The sequence below is a fragment of the Alternaria viburni genome (genome assembly GCF_023758015.1).
Source record: "Alternaria viburni strain BMP 2772 chromosome Unknown scaffold_2, whole genome shotgun sequence".
NCBI classification, from domain to species: Eukaryota; Fungi; Ascomycota; class Dothideomycetes; order Pleosporales; family Pleosporaceae; genus Alternaria; species Alternaria viburni.
The window spans coordinates 185,718-203,958 of record NW_026055771.1 but is presented as its reverse complement, the minus strand read 5'-3'; the positions used below and the strand labels follow the sequence as shown (position 1 = coordinate 203,958).

At 53.3% G+C, this 18,241-nt stretch overlaps 7 protein-coding genes across 7 annotated transcripts; 1 reads left to right on the top strand and 6 right to left on the bottom strand.

The window, feature by feature from the left end:
* Positions 1 to 161: 161 nt before the first annotated feature.
* On the top strand, positions 162 to 935 carry J4E79_001000 (uncharacterized protein; the record flags this gene model as incomplete). Its single annotated transcript, XM_049349911.1, has 2 exons — positions 162 to 209; positions 405 to 935. 2 exons carry the CDS (start codon positions 162 to 164, stop codon positions 933 to 935), a joined length of 579 nt encoding a protein of 192 aa, XP_049215070.1.
* Positions 936 to 1,130: 195 nt separating this feature from the next.
* Positions 1,131 to 2,596, bottom strand: J4E79_000999 (uncharacterized protein; the record flags this gene model as incomplete). The annotated part of the gene is made up of 5 exons (XM_049349910.1): positions 1,131 to 1,184; positions 1,237 to 1,814; positions 1,872 to 2,198; positions 2,258 to 2,521; positions 2,572 to 2,596. The coding sequence occupies 5 exons, from the start codon at positions 2,594 to 2,596 to the stop codon at positions 1,131 to 1,133; spliced, it is 1,248 nt and encodes a 415-aa protein (XP_049215069.1).
* A 444-nt stretch (positions 2,597 to 3,040) lies between these two features.
* J4E79_000998 (uncharacterized protein) lies at positions 3,041 to 3,940 on the bottom strand (the record flags this gene model as incomplete). The annotated part of the gene is made up of 1 exon (XM_049349909.1): positions 3,041 to 3,940. One exon carries the CDS (start codon positions 3,938 to 3,940, stop codon positions 3,041 to 3,043), a length of 900 nt encoding a protein of 299 aa, XP_049215068.1.
* Positions 3,941 to 4,846: 906 nt separating this feature from the next.
* On the bottom strand, positions 4,847 to 5,832 carry J4E79_000997 (uncharacterized protein; the record flags this gene model as incomplete). The annotated part of the gene is made up of 2 exons (XM_049349908.1): positions 4,847 to 5,521; positions 5,569 to 5,832. The coding sequence occupies 2 exons, from the start codon at positions 5,830 to 5,832 to the stop codon at positions 4,847 to 4,849; spliced, it is 939 nt and encodes a 312-aa protein (XP_049215067.1).
* A 1,681-nt stretch (positions 5,833 to 7,513) lies between these two features.
* On the bottom strand, positions 7,514 to 7,803 carry J4E79_000996 (uncharacterized protein; the record flags this gene model as incomplete). Its single annotated transcript, XM_049349907.1, has 2 exons — positions 7,514 to 7,619; positions 7,670 to 7,803. The coding sequence occupies 2 exons, from the start codon at positions 7,801 to 7,803 to the stop codon at positions 7,514 to 7,516; spliced, it is 240 nt and encodes a 79-aa protein (XP_049215066.1).
* A 3,210-nt stretch (positions 7,804 to 11,013) lies between these two features.
* J4E79_000995 (uncharacterized protein) lies at positions 11,014 to 12,868 on the bottom strand (the record flags this gene model as incomplete). Its single annotated transcript, XM_049349906.1, has 2 exons — positions 11,014 to 11,985; positions 12,035 to 12,868. The coding sequence occupies 2 exons, from the start codon at positions 12,866 to 12,868 to the stop codon at positions 11,014 to 11,016; spliced, it is 1,806 nt and encodes a 601-aa protein (XP_049215065.1).
* Positions 12,869 to 14,130: 1,262 nt separating this feature from the next.
* On the bottom strand, positions 14,131 to 15,839 carry J4E79_000994 (uncharacterized protein; the record flags this gene model as incomplete). The annotated part of the gene is made up of 3 exons (XM_049349905.1): positions 14,131 to 14,780; positions 14,831 to 15,469; positions 15,677 to 15,839. 3 exons carry the CDS (start codon positions 15,837 to 15,839, stop codon positions 14,131 to 14,133), a joined length of 1,452 nt encoding a protein of 483 aa, XP_049215064.1.
* Positions 15,840 to 18,241: the final 2,402 nt, after the last annotated feature.

Here is an 18,241-nt window from a genome sequence, read left to right as displayed (position 1 = left end):
ACGCTGTTCCCCTGACTTGGACGTCGGATCCGCTTCTCGCAGCCATTTCCCCGCATCTCCCGCCGTTTCCGCACGCTCTTATACAACGCCTGCGCCGCCGCCTCGCGGGCACCTCACCAGCCTTGTCGCAAAGCATCACGTCTGCTTGACGAATACCCAAGATGCCAGTCTTTGACCTGAAGAAGAACCTCGTCTTCGTAATGGCGCCCGTACAGCCCCAGAGCGCGCTCGCTGGCTAATGCGAAGAGCAGTATGGCGCATACCACCGCGATCCAACCAATGTCGCCATCCACATAGCATGTGTGCCCGTCCTGCTCGCAACAGGCATTCTGTTTGTGCGCAGCCCAATCTTCCCGCTCGTTCCATCCTCACAGTATCAATCGCTGACTGACCCGACCATCTAGGGCACCAACACACCCACCCTGCCCATCCGCCAGCACCCGCTCCTGACGCGTCTCAACCTCCCGTTAAACCTAGGCACCATCGCCGCGGCCACGTACTCGACGCTATACCTCATGCTCTCGCCCAACCTCGCCGGCGTCACCGTCACCCCCATAATCCTCGCCTTCGCGTCCCTCTCCAACCGCCTCACGCAGCGCTACAACAAGACCAAAGTCAACAGTATTGCCGGCGCCATTCATGTCGTGAGCTGGATACTACAATTCGTAGGACACGGAAAATTTGAGGGAAGGAAACCGGCTTTGCTGGACAATTTGGTCCAAGCCCTGTTTCTGGCACCGCTGTTCGTGTGGTACGAGATCTTGTTCAAGATGGGGCTCTACAAGAACCTGAGGAGGGAAGTCGACATGGGTATTGAGGTCGAAATTGCCAAGATGAAGGCGAAGAAAGCTGGGAAGGGTAAGGGCAAGGAGACTGTGATGGATGATGTGATTGATATTGTGGACAACGAGAAGGAGAGCAGTGATGAAACTTAAGGGTGTGGTGGACTTGCTTTCAGAGATATCTGAGTAATGCTATGGCAGCCCGAATACGACATGTTCCAACCGTCACCATCGCTACCAGCATCGACCAGTTACAGATACTGTACTGTACAAAATTAGGACACAACTTTTTGATCCAATCATCCATAGCACGCAACACAATTTAGTATCCTGTAATTCCAGCTTGCGTCACTCGAAAGCTGCTTTGAGGATGCTCTCACGCTTCAAGACAGCGATGAGGTCCTGTAGTGAAGATAGTTAGCAAAGGTCCAGAATGACACCAAGAGACACTCACTTTGAACGGATCCTCGTCAATCTCAACCAGAAAGGGCGTAATAGTCTCCTGGGGTGACATGATAGGCTCCTGAATTTCCTCTCCTACAATGCTGATGGACTCAGGAAGCTCCTCTAGTAGCAAGTCTGGCACATCGTCAACAGTAGTATCCGCAATCGCCGTGTTGATGGAGTCGATAGCGTCTCCGAAGGCGGTGGCAGTAGAAAAGACGGGTGTCTCGACAGGCGGGGTCACAGTAGACCCGCTGGAACGGATCCGATACGCCAGTGAAGAAACCTCCCTCTCCGTCTCCTTGACCTCAGTGATCTCAACGGCAGTCTCATCTGTGTCAACAGAGTCTTCTTCCTCGTACCCTTCCCAGATCTTAAACTTTCCCCGTCGAAACGCCAGCTTTGCCGTGTTGAAGTTGACGATAAGTCGGAAGCGATTTGGTTCGACGTCAGCCCAGTATGTGTATGAGAAACGAATGTAGCGCGAGAAGTCAGCAACGTAGTTCCGAGCCGCGTTGAGGGAAGAGAATGTTGGTAGCCATGTGGGAATGCGGGTGAAGAGCTCTTGAATGTCGCTTTCGATTGCGCCTGTAATTAGTGAGTCAGTCAGTCTAGTGCAGGGCGCTGGGAAGGGAGATGACATACCGTTCATCGTAGTCAACTTGCTCCCACGCGCCTTTGGCCCACTGACAGGCTTCTTCTCTTGTTCACGAGATTTGGACTTTCGGCACCGCCAATCCTCCCCGGGAACTTGCATATCAAAGTGACCGTCTTCATAAGCATGCCTCACAGTGTTGAACTTGACGTAACGCCGAAACCTCTCCTGCTCAACCCCTTCAAATCTTGTGTAGGTGAAGTCCTTCCAACGTGCAACGCCGTCAACATGTACAAGAGCATCCTCAACACCAGGGAAGTAGGACGGCCAGTAAGGTACAAGGGGAAGGAGGCGTCGAATGTCTGCTTCGACGGCCGCTAAAGCACGTTACATGTGAGCTTGGGAAGACCAAATAATGGAAACTGAACAAAAATACCTCTCAGAGCCGGCCGGTCCACCAACCCGACCTCCAGATAGAACTCTCCCTGCTTGAAAGCCTTGCAAGCTACTACGAAGCATACCTTGTCCTTGATATATGCCAGCTCCTGCTTCGTCAAGAACTGCTTGGTGGTGATGTACTGGTTCCCAGACTGCTTGCAGGTAGTGTTGATGTACTCTTTGACTTCTTCGATGTCGTGGAAGCGTGTGGGGTAGGTGTGTATGTCTGCTTCTACTTTCGCGGCGGCGCAGAAGACAATGCCTGCAGATGTTAGTGGAGAGCCTTGAGTACTAGGAAAGAGCTCGTCGAACTTTTCAAGTGCTTGTTAGTGGGCATGATGGTTGTGTTGACCAATTCCGGTGGTTGCCTGTCACGTCGCAGATAGAGAGCAAGATAATGTTGTTTCGAGATACTGATGAAGAGGAGTGGAATGTGATGAGATGCTTAAATTCTGTTGAATTCTGATTGAATTTACTCTGGCGTTCTAGCAAACGCACGTATTCCAGCCCAAGGCGTCGAATGCGCGTGGCACGTAGCCAGTCGGCCGCAAACGAACCCGGGCGAATCCCGTATCTTGATGTCGGAAGTCGAGACTACTCAGCATTTAGCAACTCCAGGCACCGATTAGACTCCTAAAGAAGGAATCAGCTGTCCCAACAGACGCCGCTATGTATAATATACAATCTCGTGGCTGTGCACGCACTGCCCGCATGATCAATCGTCATGCATGTACCAAAACGCTCATTTCAATACACTTTTGACACCTGACGTAGAACCTGTCTACTCTTCCTCATCACTCTCATCATCGTCCACCCTATACAAGAAGTACTGCACAAACACGCCGGCATCCAACAACAATGTGCCAAAGCTGCCCAACAGCCAGCTCATATTGACCGCAATGTATTTGCCGTACTCAGCGCGTCCCTCCCCATCTTGACAAACGTGGCCCCCACACTTGGGCTTGTATACTAGGATACTCAGAACATACGTCAGGTTACCCAGGCAAGCAAACAGAAAGAACAACATGCTGATGCCCTCGGTCGACTTGCGGCGGTAGTTGAGCAGGAGCTGTGGGACGCGGGACCCAAGATAAAGCGCGGCACAAACGTAACCTGAGACCTGGCCCCAAAGGTTGAAGTGCAGGGTTGATTCGGGTGATGAGTCCTCGCCGTCGGGCTGGCTGGGAGCGGTGGAGTTTCGTGCGCTAAGATACCAACCGAAAACACCGGCCGCGCATACAAGAACTATGGTTCCAAGATTGAAGAGGATCGTTTGCAGACTGGACTGGGTCGGCTGAGACCTGGCTGTAACTGCGCCATTTTGATGTGCAGCAGTTGAGTCATCGTGGAGCGGTGTGACAGGCGAGAGATGCGTGCCGTCAATGGAGAGATAGCGCTCACGGAATGACCCTTGGGAATGGCCTGAGCCACGGCGATCGATATCCGAAATGCGCGGTCTCTGGACTTCGATTCCATGGCCGTTGCCGTTTGTATAGGGTGAGCCGCTCGACTGGGGTCTGCGATGAGGTAGAAGCGGTGACTGCTCACTAACTTCGCTATCCGTGTCGGATTCATCGGCGGGTTTCTTATACTCATCGCGCAACGTAAAGCCCTTGTAGTAGAAGCACTGTAGCAGCAGCACGATGTCGGCTAGAGTGTAATACACGGCCAATATGGTCATCGTTGGCAGGACACCTTGCAGCACCGCGCCTATGATATTGAAGAAGTCGCCGAGTAGCCATACTACGATGAAGACTACTGAAAGGCCCTCCGCTGAGCCTCTCTTCCAATTCTCGATAATTTGAGGTGAGAAAACAACTGTCGCACACGTTAGCTCCGGCGTGCCGAGGTAACAGCCATGCAAAAGCAACACAAGGCAAGCGCGTTGCACAGCACGTAGCAGTACGAGAAGCTGTATCCCACGTACCTATCCAGCATGCGATGCTTATTGAACCAAATATCTGACTGATGGCATCAATGTCCAATCGCAAGCCTTGCGATGGAGGAAACATCTTCGCTATGACGTAACCGCCGAATTCCTAGCTCTTTCTCAGTCGCACAATTTTGGAGCAGCTCTCAAAAGTCGGAGGAGCTGGCCCAAAGTCCTTGCGACTTTACTATTGATGACAGATGCTCGCAAGCTTGCAGGTCCCTTCCCTAGCGATGAAACGCGACGTGAACGTTTCTCTGAACAAAGAGCGGCCGGCTATAGCTATGCAAGCGAGTCCCGGCACAGCCGCGTACGTAGGTGACGGATATATGTGGAAAGACGGTGGTGAGGATGTCTGCCGGGTAGTCTCTGATGAGGACAAAGAATATGAGATGGGATCTAGAACGCAATTGCTGAGATGACTGGCATGTGGAAAATCTCGGGCGAGTACGTAATCCGGGGTTACAGGGATGAGCCTCTGCAGGAACCAGAAAGAGCCGCACTAAGCGAGCTGCGAACGTGTGCCTCACGCGACGAACCATTGCGAGCAATTGCTTATTTTCATGAATTCATCATTGGATGGCCTTGATCATTACTTATATAGCTATGTACTTTGATGTGCATATAGCTTTGTGTAGCCCAGATACAACTCGTTCATTAACCAGTGCCCTCCCAGAAGGCAGCCGCCGCCGCAAGATCATCAACGTTGAGCAGATCGACGCCCTCGTCCCAGAGAATACGCCAAACCGCGTTTCTCGTACCGATCGGGTACGCCGGCTGGTTCCAATACCTGGCCATGATGCCCTTCTCATGTGCCATGTCAAGCTGGCTCCTCAGCGTCTCCAGCTGCGTATCGTTAAACTCCCGCTTGCGCACTTCGCCAAAGGTCGACGCAAAGTTTGTGGACGCAATTGGTGACTCATTTGCTGTGAGGTCCGCATATTTGGAGTCATTGAGATCAGCAAGTGGCGCGTCAAAGAACACGTCACGTGGAGACGACGCAAGAACGTCTGAAAGCTGGGTGTTTCCAGTTCCAATGACGGTAACGGGATTCTTGCGCAGATTGGTTCCGTCGTAAGTTGTCAACCAGTCACCGCTTCGTAGAGGTTCCAAGGCTTCAAGAACAGCGGGCCAGGTCTCGTCGGCGGCAGTCTTCAAGTCGATGAAGAAGTAAAGAGTCTGTCCGCTAGAGGTGTCGAACACACCATTCTGCTCACCCGGCTGCACGAATCGAGTCGTCGGGTTCAGGCGATGCAGAGTGTCGAGGATTGGCTCCAGATAGAGAGACTGAAGAGTGCGCTTGTCGGTCAGCGCAGCAGGCTCATGACCGACCTATCGTTTATTAGCGGAATTGTATGAATTCGCGACGTGTAACTTACGTAGAGCGTGCCATTCAGAAGCCACACATCAGCTTCCGTCGATATAGCACCCTGGCTCAGACCCGAATAGAACGGCACATCGCGCCAGTAATCGTTATGGCTGTGGAACGGCTTGGGTATAATCTCCCTCGTGAAGTCCGTTGGGTATGTGTACTTGTCGCTCTTGTCTGTGTTCTCGAGTATGTTCTTAAGTGGCGTCTGCTGCCCATATGGTGCTGCGCTGCAGAGCGCGGCCAGACTGGCGGTAAGAGCGAAGGAGCGCATGACGAAGGCGACGCGACACGGAAGATGCAGAGCAAACAAGAAATTAAAGCAAGCAATGCGGAAGCTTTATGGACGAAGCGCAATTTCAACGAAGCGATTGAAGGGTGACAATTGACGGTTGATGAGAGTTCGCATTGAAGCTTGTCAACGATGTCACTGGTGGGGACAGCCGTGGACATCCGGCCAATCCGGGCAAGCTGCTCGGCCCGTGGCAGTATGGCTTGCTTCTGGAGGCCTCGTTGCATGGCAACACGTGCGTGAAGAACAACATTTACTCGCCATTCTTCTTCTCGAGAGCTTTCGTCGGCAGAAGAATCTCGGAGTGTTGCGATATCGGCTCGGTGGCTGTATGACCGAAGCTTTTGTTAGGCTATGGCATTGGCCTATCGGTCGCTGCGTGGAATACTAGGTACCGCAGTATTTTCTGCTGATATTTCGCAAATGAGCATTGTAGTTGTTCTTCTTATGTCTGCAGATAATTTGGTAGTCCAAGACACGTCAGCATCAAAGCAGCGTGGTTATCCAGGGTGCAGAGCTCAACCTGGGAACCTTGGAAGGGTCGCGCTGGAAGCACAAACACGTGTGCATACTATTGCAGGGAACAAACCTGAAAACGGCTTGCAATTGCAACTTCGTCTAGAGCTTGAACATGCTGGGAGACCAGGTCAACGGCGTCTCTAGTGGTGTCTCCGAAATTGATCGCAAGGAAGCTGGACGTGGAATTCCTGGTTGTACAACGAGTAGTGGATCGAAAGGCCTTGTCATTACCTAGGTACTCTACTCACACTGCGCCTCTGTAAACAAGACATGTAGTACGGTGTTGCTTACATCAGATGGCTGTGATGTAAATCTTGCTCGCATTCCCCTGAAACCACACCCCATTACCACAGTCTGGGTGTCTTTTCGGTCCTTCAGCCCCACCTGCATCTTCCTTCCAAGATTCAAGCTTCGCACCATGCAATTTCCTGGCCCTCAACGGGACTACATCGGCTTTTCTTTCCGCATCACGGGATTCTGGACGAGATCCTGCAAGATACTAGTGCATTTTGTAAAATCAGGGTCCTGGCCGGGGCTAGTGATAATAATTGGTGGTCGCACGAGCCGTTTCGACATGCAGCAGCCGCTGCAACCACGGTGAACTGTGACCAAGCGAGACGGCAAGACCCTGTAGTCGTCTGCATGTACGAAGGTGCATGCTGCAGAAGTAGGGAGTATCATGGCTTAATGGCTAGCATGAGAAAGTTGGTGGCCGGTGGAACCTTGGAATTGCGTGATGAGAGGCGTCAAGGTCAATGCGTCGTACCGAGGACGTCCAGGGTCAAAGTCCACGCGTCAACGTTGCCACGGGTACAGGTTGAAAGGAGGTTGAACGACTATTAAAACTAAGAGGCACCAATGTTACGAAGAAGAACATATCACTTAAATGGGTAATTGCAAATGATGATTTAAATCTCCTGATAGAGACATTCAATTGATTGAGATAAAGAGGATATCGTTGAATCGATCCAACACCGTGCCGTGCATGCCATTGGCGAAAGCCATATGTAGACTCCCAAACGCCAGGCTCTCTCGTAAATAAAGTCAGATCAAAGCGTGATCTTTAACCATGCATCGCTAATACAAATAGCGTCTCAGACGCTTGAAAGGAAGATGGTCGTGCAATGTACAATCAAGATGATTGTTATGAGCTGGCGGAGCTGACAGAGTCGGAAGACGATGCGCCGCTTCGTCGACGAGCAGAGTCGGTGGCAGTGGTGAGCTGGCGCTTAGTGTGCTCGTGCATGATCCTGGTATTGTTAGTGACTGATACGAGTCATGTACAAGAGTAACAACATACCTCTGGTAGTCGGTCATGGCCCGGTCGGGGTCGTTGAGGTCGAAGTTGTTGGCAAAGTTGTGCTGAGCGCTCATGGGCTCCGAGAAGCCGTCGGAGACGTAGACTTGTTGGCGGTTCTCAGTCATGGCAGACATTGTTGTAGGTGTGTAGTTGAAGTTGTGATAGAGGTAAGATAGTAGAGGCTTAAGTAAGATAAGATGTGTGCGGAGGGTGTGCTGGAGATCGAGGATTTGTATGTGAATCGATGAGCTGGGTGCTGTTGATGGGATCTAGAGAATCAGCAAGCGGGGTGCGAACTATATACCCTCCTGCGTCTCACAACGCACGCACAACAGAGGCGGACGGAACGACTTGGCCCATAATGACTGCGCAAGGCAAGAGATCGGCCCATGACTGTCGGCTCAAAGAAGTGATCCACCATGACCAGCGCGCTAGTGGGCCGCCAGCTTCGAGGCTTGCAATCAGAGATCTACAGGGTCCTTCTATGTTGGGCTGTAGTGGCCTCGTCCACCAATCACCGGCTTCCGATACTCACATCCCCGTTTGTGGTGGGTCTGGTACCTGGGCATCACGACTTCCGGGCTTGCTGATGATGTCGGCAATGACGGGGGTGCTGGGACAACTGTTTAGGGGACTTTCTAGCAGCAGGGCTGGCTGGCCATTGACAGCGGAGGATAGGCGTACCGTGTCTGTTGACTGGTGTCGCGACTTGAGGGTCAGGCGGTACATGGCAGCACATGCCCAGCGTCCTGTCTGAGAGCCGCCGAGCGGCAACTGTTGATTTCGCATGTTGCTTGCTATTTTCCCCATAGTAGGCGATCGACTTCGGACTCACCGTGAGGCTCACCCAGCTGCCATGACGCAGAAGCTATGTCAACATTCCAGCGGCACGGCTGTCTGCACGCTTCGTGGAGCACCGAGTCCGCCCAGCGACGTCACACCTCCTCCTTCGCTCAACTTCGAAACTCGCATTCCACAAGGGCTGCAGCCCAGCAAAGTGGAAGATCCCTCCAAGCTCCAGCGCCCCAAAGTTTCCGTGCACCAGAGAACGTCATCTTATCCTAGTACGGCAGAGATCGGCCCGGCGCTCCTGCATGGGCTATGTATAAGCGGGTCTAGCGGAGGGCTCGCAAAAGCAGGGTCTCGCGCTACCGCATACCCGTTGCGTTCATAGCCCCCACCCAACCGCTCAGCGCAACATGTTCTGGCGCAACATCGTCACTTCTGACGTTTGTCCGTGTGACGGCTTCATCTCAGCCACTGCCATCGTCATGCAGGGTCTTTACCAACCGCCCCGGCCACCAACGACGCAGGTACCGCCCGGTCACGATGTCTTCATTACGCTGCCGCCTTGGGCATCTTGGAGCGCGCCGTACTGCTAGGATACCGAGGCTGGCAACTCTCTGGGTATGGTTGTGTATTCTGGGCTTCGTACGCCCAAGGCTGGAACGACCACGAGGGGAGATCCACGCAGAATCTTCAGAGGCCACATGTCCAGGCTTGTGATCATCACCCTGCCCTCCAATCGAAAATGTGCAATTAATCTAAGCAAATGACAGAGGCTGCGACCCACGAAAGATGATCTTCACGCTGCATTATCTGCCTGTCAAATTAGAAGCGGCTGCCTATTTGACATGTTCGAATCGAAGATGTGGTTCTTTATTTTCGACTATGTTCGATCCCCTGGCCGAATTCCCGATGCCGCTACCCTGCGTCTAGACCCTTCCTGCCAGATTCGCATCTCAATTTTCCCATTCGCATCATCGCTCTGAGACCGAGCGCGCACAACACATCGCGACTCCGTATGAGGATCGAAACCACCTCCCTTTGACGGCTCTAGCCCTCTTACAACCGCGCCTAATGGACGTCATGTCAACCCGCAGATCTGCATCCACGTTGACGGGTTTGACCACCCCACAACGCTTCCTAGCTAGAGCCCCATGATGCTGCTCGCTACGTTTTCACGACAACGCAGGGAGGTGCGGCTGTTTGCGCGTTTTGTGGGCTATGATGCCGCTCGTGGAGTTGCGGCTTGCATCACCATGGATGCCAAACCTCCAGTGGAACTGTCCCGGGAAGTAACGTCAATCCGGAACATGTGCCGAGTTCATCGTCATCGGCACTGACTGATGTTTCGCGTCGAGCTTAGCTCTGAACGAGTCAAGGGCATGCGAGTGACGCAAGAAGCCTTCCCTTCCAGCTCGCTGCTACAGCAACTGTCACTTCGGGAACTCAGCTCGAGCCTGTTCAATATTGCCTTAGGATTCTTCGAGACTCCTACCCGTCAATACAGCGCTGACCACCCCCCGTTGTTCAGATGTGATGTCATGTCGCTTATTTTTGAAAACGGTGGCAGGACAGTCGTTCTCGAAATAGATCGGCATCGAAAACGATCGACAAACACACCACCACATCTGATGCCCTTGACAGACCTCGTCATCAGGCGAGGTTCCCGCTTCGCCAGAGCAGCCGCAGCGCCGTACCCACTTACGGCATGACATAGCCGCTGGGTCTTAAGGACAGAAAGCCACTCAGACATGACATAACCGCACATTTACTGGGATTAGGGACATGAGCAAGGTGCATGACGCTGCTGCATCGAGATCCCTCTGCCAGGGATAATGCAAGCCACCAAATTGTTTTGCGCAACGCAAAGGTGGGTTTGCGTAAGTGTATAGGACCGCGAATGACGCACCACGAGCAAGTCCGATGAACGGTGTGCAACAGGGAGGGGTCGAGCCTCTGTTGCTGCTTCCACAGTGTTGTTGGAAGGAACTCTTCGGTTTCTGGCCGTTGCAACCAGCCATGTTCCAATTCCCCTTGGGCAGAAAAGATGTACCGACCCGGTGTCATGGCCATAGTCATTGTGGGAACGTCACATACACGTGTCCAGCTAAAGCAGGATCACACTGAGCACTGTCAAGCCGCTGGAACTACACGCCTACGCTAAAGTCCGCAACGACACCCGCAAACGTACCTTTAGGACACGATGTCCGCGTCCCAACGATTCTTCCTCTCGATACATCGCAGCGTTGCTCAGCAACACGTCGACCGAATCTCACGATCGCACTACGGCCTATCTCATCGGATCATAACACATAGCCACTTTCAGGTGCTGCTTACATGCAGCTACCTGTTGTGTGGAGGGTAGAAGACTGTATTGCAGACATTGCCATGTACAAGTTACAACACAGTACACATGAAACTGTTAGCAGGTTTGCTGAAGGCATTCATCTCTGGTTTACATGTGCCACATATGGGCGTTGCTACTGGGAATAACCTTGGTCGATCGTGAACGATACCCGGAAGTCATTCGTGGTTATATCCTCTATTTCAACCTCGCATCAAGCAGCAACAACATTGCTCGCCTTCTTCTTCGCCTCAAGCGTCTCCTCTCTCCACTTACCCACGTCTTCTATCGCCTTACCTGGATCCATCTTGTGCATCAACAGATAGCCCTGGACCTCCGCCGGCGAGAAAACCTTCTCCGGCAATGCATCAGCAAACTGCTGTGCCATCTCCACTAGCTTGTCCGGTTCCACAACGGCCGCGATAGACTTCTTAGGAAGGACAATATCGCCGAGCCGGTCTTTCTTCGCTTCCCGTGTAGGTATATGGCTTTTGGTTGTGACTTTGGATGCCTGAGTAGCGTCGGGTGTGGGGTTATCGTTGCTGAACATACGCATGTACGTGTCGCGCATCTGGTCGCGTGTGGCGAGTGTGAAACCGATCTGCATGTCGACTCGACCTGGTCGGGTCAAGGCGTCGTCGAGCTTCTCTGGGGTGTTGGTGGTCATGATGAGTACGTGGCCCTCGTGAGAAGCGGCACCATCGATGACGTTGAGAAGTCCGCTCAGACTGATCGCTCCTTGGGCTCCTCCCGAGGCTTCTTTTGAGGCCGCCTTAGATTTGGATGATTGTTCTTTGCCTTCCTCCTGCGCAGGCTCTTCAAGAGATTCTGGAGCAGAAGCCAGCGATATGACACTTTGTGGGGCATTTTGTATTCCAACTTTGGGTCCCTCAGTAATGGATTTAGTATCCTCCTTGGCCACAACCGGAGGCGGAAGACCTTCACGCCTAATACCCGCAGCGTCAATGTCTTCAAGGAGAAGAACGCATCGGCTAGGTAGGTCATTGAATAGAGAGCTTAGCGCAGACTCGGAGATTCCGTCGTTGAGCGAAAGACAGTATATGTTTAACCCGAAGATGCCCGCCAGAGCGAATGACAGTGAGGTCTTACCCGTTCCCGGAGGTCCATGGAAGAGATAGCCACGGCGATGGGGGATTCCACGCGCCGCATACCAACGCGCTGTAGCCTAAAGATGAGTGTACGACGTCAGTATTTGTCTAACATACAGTTCGTACATGGATATTACTAACAGGATTGAGATATTCATTGATATCTCCAAGAATCGTGGCTTTCTGCTGTAGGTCCAAGGACACAGTACTCAGTGGTCGCGATGGACGTCTAGACTGGCGTTTCCAGTAGCGCTCGCCGCCGCCTTGCTTCTGCGCAGGCGCTTGATAAATCGTTGTAGTCGTACTAGCCTTATTAAGGCTCCACCTCTTGACAAACACGAGGAGCTCCTTGATTGGCACCGCATTCCTACCCACACATGTGATGATAATCTCCTCGTCGTAATCCCTGACTTTTCCATTGTCCTTCTTCTTGACCCGCGCAAAACTGAACCATCTTCCTTCGTGTTGGAAATCGTAATCACCGTAATTAGGTTGGTACACTGGCGGAATATTACCCGACCACTTCTCGTAGTTGAAGATCCCATGTTCATCCAACACGTTGTCGTCACCGTCTACGTTTTCGACTTCACCGATCCGGCGCGTAGCTGCAGTCAGATGTCTGCTAGACGTCGTCATGCGCTGCACTGCTATCCAGCTCATGACATGGTCGAACAAGATGTCGGCTTCATCGATGGCGATGGATGATGAGTAATATGTGTAGAACCATTCGCGTATCTTGCTACAGGTAAAGACGCCTCCATAGTACACGCCGAAGATGCCTAGCCAGATTGTCACAAATATTCCGATGTCGAATCCAAGGTAGCGGAACGTTAGATGCGCGATAGTGCTGTAGCCTGGAATAAACAACTCTAGAACGGTCGACGGGATGCTGCCGCTGGTAATGTTGCTGCCAGTAGAGTTGAACTCCGACACAATGGCCTGGAAGCGCGAGAAGTCCATCGCACAACAAGTGTATGGGTGTTTTTGTCCTGGGTTGTTGAGCTTTGTGGAAAGACAATAGAGCTGTAGGTCGCTCGTGCTTTTATAGTAGGGGGGTTTCGAGGTGCGTGGAAGGAAGCCTAGAAGGCAGTGGTCATGGCTAGCCAGTGCGCTCTCCGCAACGTAGATAGTGAATATAGCGAAGGAAGAAGAGCTTCTCTCCGTGGAAACAAATCTCAGTCAAGCCTGCAAAGCCGTGCTAGTTTGCTAAGATAGGAGCAAATACTTGTTGCGTGTCGGAAGATTGGTTCACTCGAAAGCGATACTGCAGCGGATACGTGTACAGAAGTCAGCTCCCCGCGGTGCATTTCCATGTCTCGTACCGGACAACGCATCGTGTTTCAAGATTTCTCGGTGACCGAAAAGTGATGCTGGACATGTTGCTTGGACAACACTACGTAATGACCATTACTAGAAGCCAGTCATCTCGATTGACGTAAGTAGTGGACAATTATAGAGCTCTCGACGCAAGTGCAAGTCACAGGATGCAGACGAAGTTCTGTTGTAAATTGATACCGATCTATTCGTAGTCGAGCAAGTGAGGCCGACGTTGATGCATAAGAACATTCGAATGAATGCTCAAGTCGCGTTGGCCTCGGGCAATAAGAGGATAAGTAGATGCATGGCAGACACGTACGTACCTTTGCGCATTGAATGCTCAACCAACAGTCACAAACAGGTATCAAGTCAGGACAGCACCACAAGCCCGACAGGCAAAAAGTCAATCGACTCACCAACCCACACTACAAGGCATAGATCATGAGACATGACATTCAAAACAAAGCAAAAACAGATTCAATGGTATCGTGCGCAAATCTACATCTCTCCTTTGTTTCTAAGATCCACTTTCTTTCTTGTCCCTACAAGGGGGCACAAGCTGTGATCTGGCTCAGCCTTCCTACAGCCTTCCCCAAACACACACCAACCCAACAGTTTCAAAACAGAATGGTACAGAAAGGTAAAGGGAATCAGACAAAGAAAAAGGTTTTTGCCCTCGCCGTAGCTATGTGTCTTGCCAAGTGATGTCAATCCGCGCGAACCCCGGCTGCCCCCAATGGAGGGCCGAGAGGAAGGGATGCTAGAAGCTAGGCAGGAGGGACCAAGTGTCTCCTCTATTGTCGTCGTGTGCTGTCGTAGAAGAACGCCGATGTGCATGCAAGAACCGTTTATGCTTTGGGTTGCTTATCGTCAAAGTCTTTTTTGTTTCATTGAAAAGTAAAGACTTAGTTGCGGCCCATGTGACCGTGGTCGCGGCGGTGCTTGTGTGCGTGTCGGCGGCGGTCAGCACCAACAGTGGTGGTGACGACAACCTCAACAATGGCAACCTCGTACACGACACCGTCCTTGGTGTAGGTAGAGGTGGACACAATCTCGTCGTCCTTCAGGGCGTTGGCAATGTCGGCAATGGGGGTGACGACAGGCGCAGCGTAGTCGGCCATGGAGGAAGAAGAAGAGGACTTGGTGACCATGGAGGAAGGGCTCTCGACGTTGTAGACAGAGATACCGCCGCCACCGAGGGAGTGGGCAGGAGCGTAGGACTGAGTAGGGACAGGGGCGGAAGCAGAGGAGGAGATGGGCTTGACGGGCTCCTCGTCGTCCTTGTCGCCTCCCTCGAGGGGAGAGGCGTACTCGGGTCCGTATTGAACCTTGACGTTACCGCAGAGGCCGTTGGAAGGACCAGCGCAGTCGTCGATGTCGAGAATCTTGGGCATGTCCTGGATCTTGCACATGGCTTGCTCGGCCTGGGTCTGGAGGCTTCCGGCGAAGACAGGGCAGTCCTCAACGCGACCAGAGAGGTTGGTGCAGGTCTCGACAGCTTGTTGGAGGGTATCGATGTTCCAGCCGTTGATGAAATCAGCGTGGTATCCGTAGGCTGATTCTAGTTAGTAATTGGCTCGTAAGAAAGCTAGCATGTGGACTTACCAGTGGGGTCACCGTTGGAGAATGTGAATTGACCAGGCATGCCCTTGAACTTGTTGGTGTTCCAGATGGTCTCGTAGAAGAGCGTAGGGTAGCGCTTGTTGTAACCTTCAGGGCACTCGCCACCGTCGACCATGTTGGGGTAAGCCATGTGGCTCTTGTGGTCAGGAGCGGTCGCATCGCCGTTACCGCATGAGGGGAACATGATCTCAGCACGGATACCGTCGGCGCAGTTCTCGTCCATGTACTCCTTGTCAGGGAGGAAGTGACGGTAGCGCGAGCCCTCGGGAGCCCTGCCGTAGTTCATGCAGTTCATGCCGATGGCCTTCTGGCCAAGAGACAGCTGGGTCATGTCGTCCGCAGTCCAGGAAGAGGTTGGCGGGTCAGGAACGGGACCGGTGAAGTTGCGGAGACGTGTGTCACCAGCGAGCATCTGGAAGCCCTCGGGGAAAGCCTCCAGGTTGTCGCCGATGAGAAGGTAGTATGCGAGCATACCACCGATCTGAGGAACGATCTCGGTCTTTCCATTCTCGTGGACGAAGTGGAGGGAAGGGGTCCAGTAGGCGGACTTGTCGTCGTCGAACTGGCACGAGGTGCACTCCGACTTACGGAGCATGTCATAGGTGGTCGTCTCGGCGAAGTCTGTCGGCTGTTAGCAAACTGTATTATCCGCGAAACAGCCCCTGCCTCAGGCGCCCATATGGAGAGTCGTTGCATGAATGATTCGCGTGGACCCTGTCAACTCGGGGTCCCCTTGTTTAGACGTTCCCTGACAGCTCCAGAACACATGCTCACTCATCATACGCCTTGCCAAGAGGGCCGAAGCAGGAGGGGGCGGTCTTCACTTACTGCTTCCACCGTGGATGGTGTGGCTGTGAGAGGAAGCAGTTCCCTCGTCGACGATGGGGTCGAGACGCGCAAGCGCAGTGCGGTCGGTACAGGGCATGCGCCAGAAGGCGCTGGCGGTGCCGGAGAGGACGGCCGCCGCGTAGAAGGGTGCGAAAGACTTCATGGTTGAATGGTCGGTCGACTTGAATTGGGAGGGGAGTCGGTGGTTGAGTAGTCTTGCGAGAAGGTCGGTTGTTGAGACAAGGTGAGTGCTTTTTTCACTATGCTGGTCGGAGGGGATTCGAAGTCGCTTCCGGGTAGGTTGACGAAGTGAATAACTCAGGCGCCAGGACTCTCCTGCGCTTCAAGAAGATAGACCTGGAAAGGAGTGTAGCGTTGTCACGAAGACAACTAGTTGGATGGGTAGCGAATGTTGCTGGCGGTGCCAAAGGAGTGACAGGGCGAAGGAAAGGACGCAGTAAAAGAAGGACGGGAGAGATGGGGAAACGGGCGGTTATCACGCTGGAACGGTGCTAGAGGCTTCTTTTAGGGGAGATGAAGGCATACTTTGGTTTAGCGAGGTGAAACCCTAGATTAGTACGTGGAGCATGGGACGTCCTGGGAGCGTGCTGCCATGCTCTCGTTGGACCGTGAGGCGCTGCGCACCGGCCGCTAGTCCAGGAACAGTAAGCTGAAACATGTCAGTTAGGGGATCCTTCACATGGATAAGCTGAGTACCGGCCGGCAGCCTTGCTGGGCCAAATGAATCGGGCACGCTGATGAGCCGCATTGTGTGGAGGCGGCGCTGGTGATGGTGGTGATCGTGAAGCATCCGCGCCGCTCCCGTCGTCGACGCTGCTGCTCCAACGTCTCATGTCCAAGGCGATCTACTCCACCTGAGCGCACCTGGCTCATCTGCGTATTCGGTAGGTAGTCGCACGTAACACCGGCCGGCGTGCCACAATGAGGCCGGATCATCGCTTGTTGTCGTCTTTGTTTGGTATAGGTAGTCTGGGTACCTGAATTGGCGGCAAGCCGTGGCCCGTTGCAGCATCGCAATCTCACAGGCCGCCGCTCCCACTGGCAGACGGTCCCGAAGTGCTGCACCGGCGGCGGCGACATCATGGCGACCCACTGAAATGGCACATCGCAATTGCAATGCGGGTGTCGGCAGTGGCGTCTATGTCATCGCGATAAACCTCCTTTTCTTTTACGATAGGGGCGGCTGTTCGCACCACGCCAAAACAACGCTGCCACTGCTGGCCCCCTCTCTGTAGTAGTCGGTGAGCGGCTGTCTGCCTCCATTCGCGCGGGACCCCGGGACAGCGAGATTGCGCCAACTGGCTCCAACCGGCGCGGCAATAACGCGGCGAAGCGTAACTCTCGTTCGCCATTTCGCTACTCTGCTTGGTCGCTTGGTGGTGACTTGTCACGACACGGCGTCCTGCCTGTGGTCCGAAAGCAGCCTCCTCGTGCGGCACAGCATCGCACGACCTTCTTCACGACCTCGCTGCTCACGAGCGCACGCCGTGGTTGGACGCAAAGCATAAGCGCCACGCCCCTCGCCTCGTGTGCTGTAATTCCCGCCCCGGCTCCATACAGCCTATCGATAGTGAATTTTCGTTCCTGCAGTAGCGCTCACCACGGCGTCATGTGCTGCGCCTGGCTAAACTATCTCCTGTTCTGTGATTTGCCGGTGCTATTCTCGCGCCCTCATGCGAAGCTGATCCTCTTCTCAGCCTCCCTGAGCTAGGACATGAGACGAAAACACACCAACTACTCGGTGGGACTGTGGGACGAGAATAGTGCAGGAACTATATTCGTGCTCGTATAGTTGAGCACTATGCCAGCAGGAGCAAGCACTACACCGGCAGGAGCAGGCACTATACCGGCAGGAGCAAGGCACTACACCTGCAAGAGCTGAGCGCAGCGCCCCTCGCTCACTAAGGGACATCGCAGCAGCACGAACGAGGCTGCTCCAAGATTAACCTGTCACTCGTCTCACACCTCCCCTCCTGTCCTCGCCTACAAACACAACACTGCCCTCAAACCCAGATCCTTGATGACATTCTCAGGCAGATATGTAAAACACGCCTTCGCTCAGGTACCCCGCCTCTCCTATTGGCCAAAACCCCCATAGCATGTCCGAAAACGTTTCAAGGCATGAATTTCTGGAACAAAGTCAAACTCATGCTACCCTCGACTTGCGTTGGGGGTTGTGCGAGGCAAGGATCAGCATGTGTAACTCCACCGTCATGTCTGCCGGATGTGCTAAGATTTGTCACCCAAGGCACGCAGATCAAGCAAGGAAAGCTGTGTATCGATAGGGCATCCCTCGATGATGATCCACGAGTCCTGCGCGCCCGATTGTTCCACAGATAGTGTGACTAACTACGTTGCTCCTTGCTGCTACCTGCGCCGCCGCCACATGCCTTGCCCGAGCCGCGGATCTGCGACACCTGGGGAAGACTATCTGGTATACACCAAGGGGAGAAGGGATGTGTGCATGGGCGGCCCGCACAGCACATCACTCACTGTACCATCGCATGTCGCCTTTCTCTCACGTCCACGCTGGTTTGCATTGAC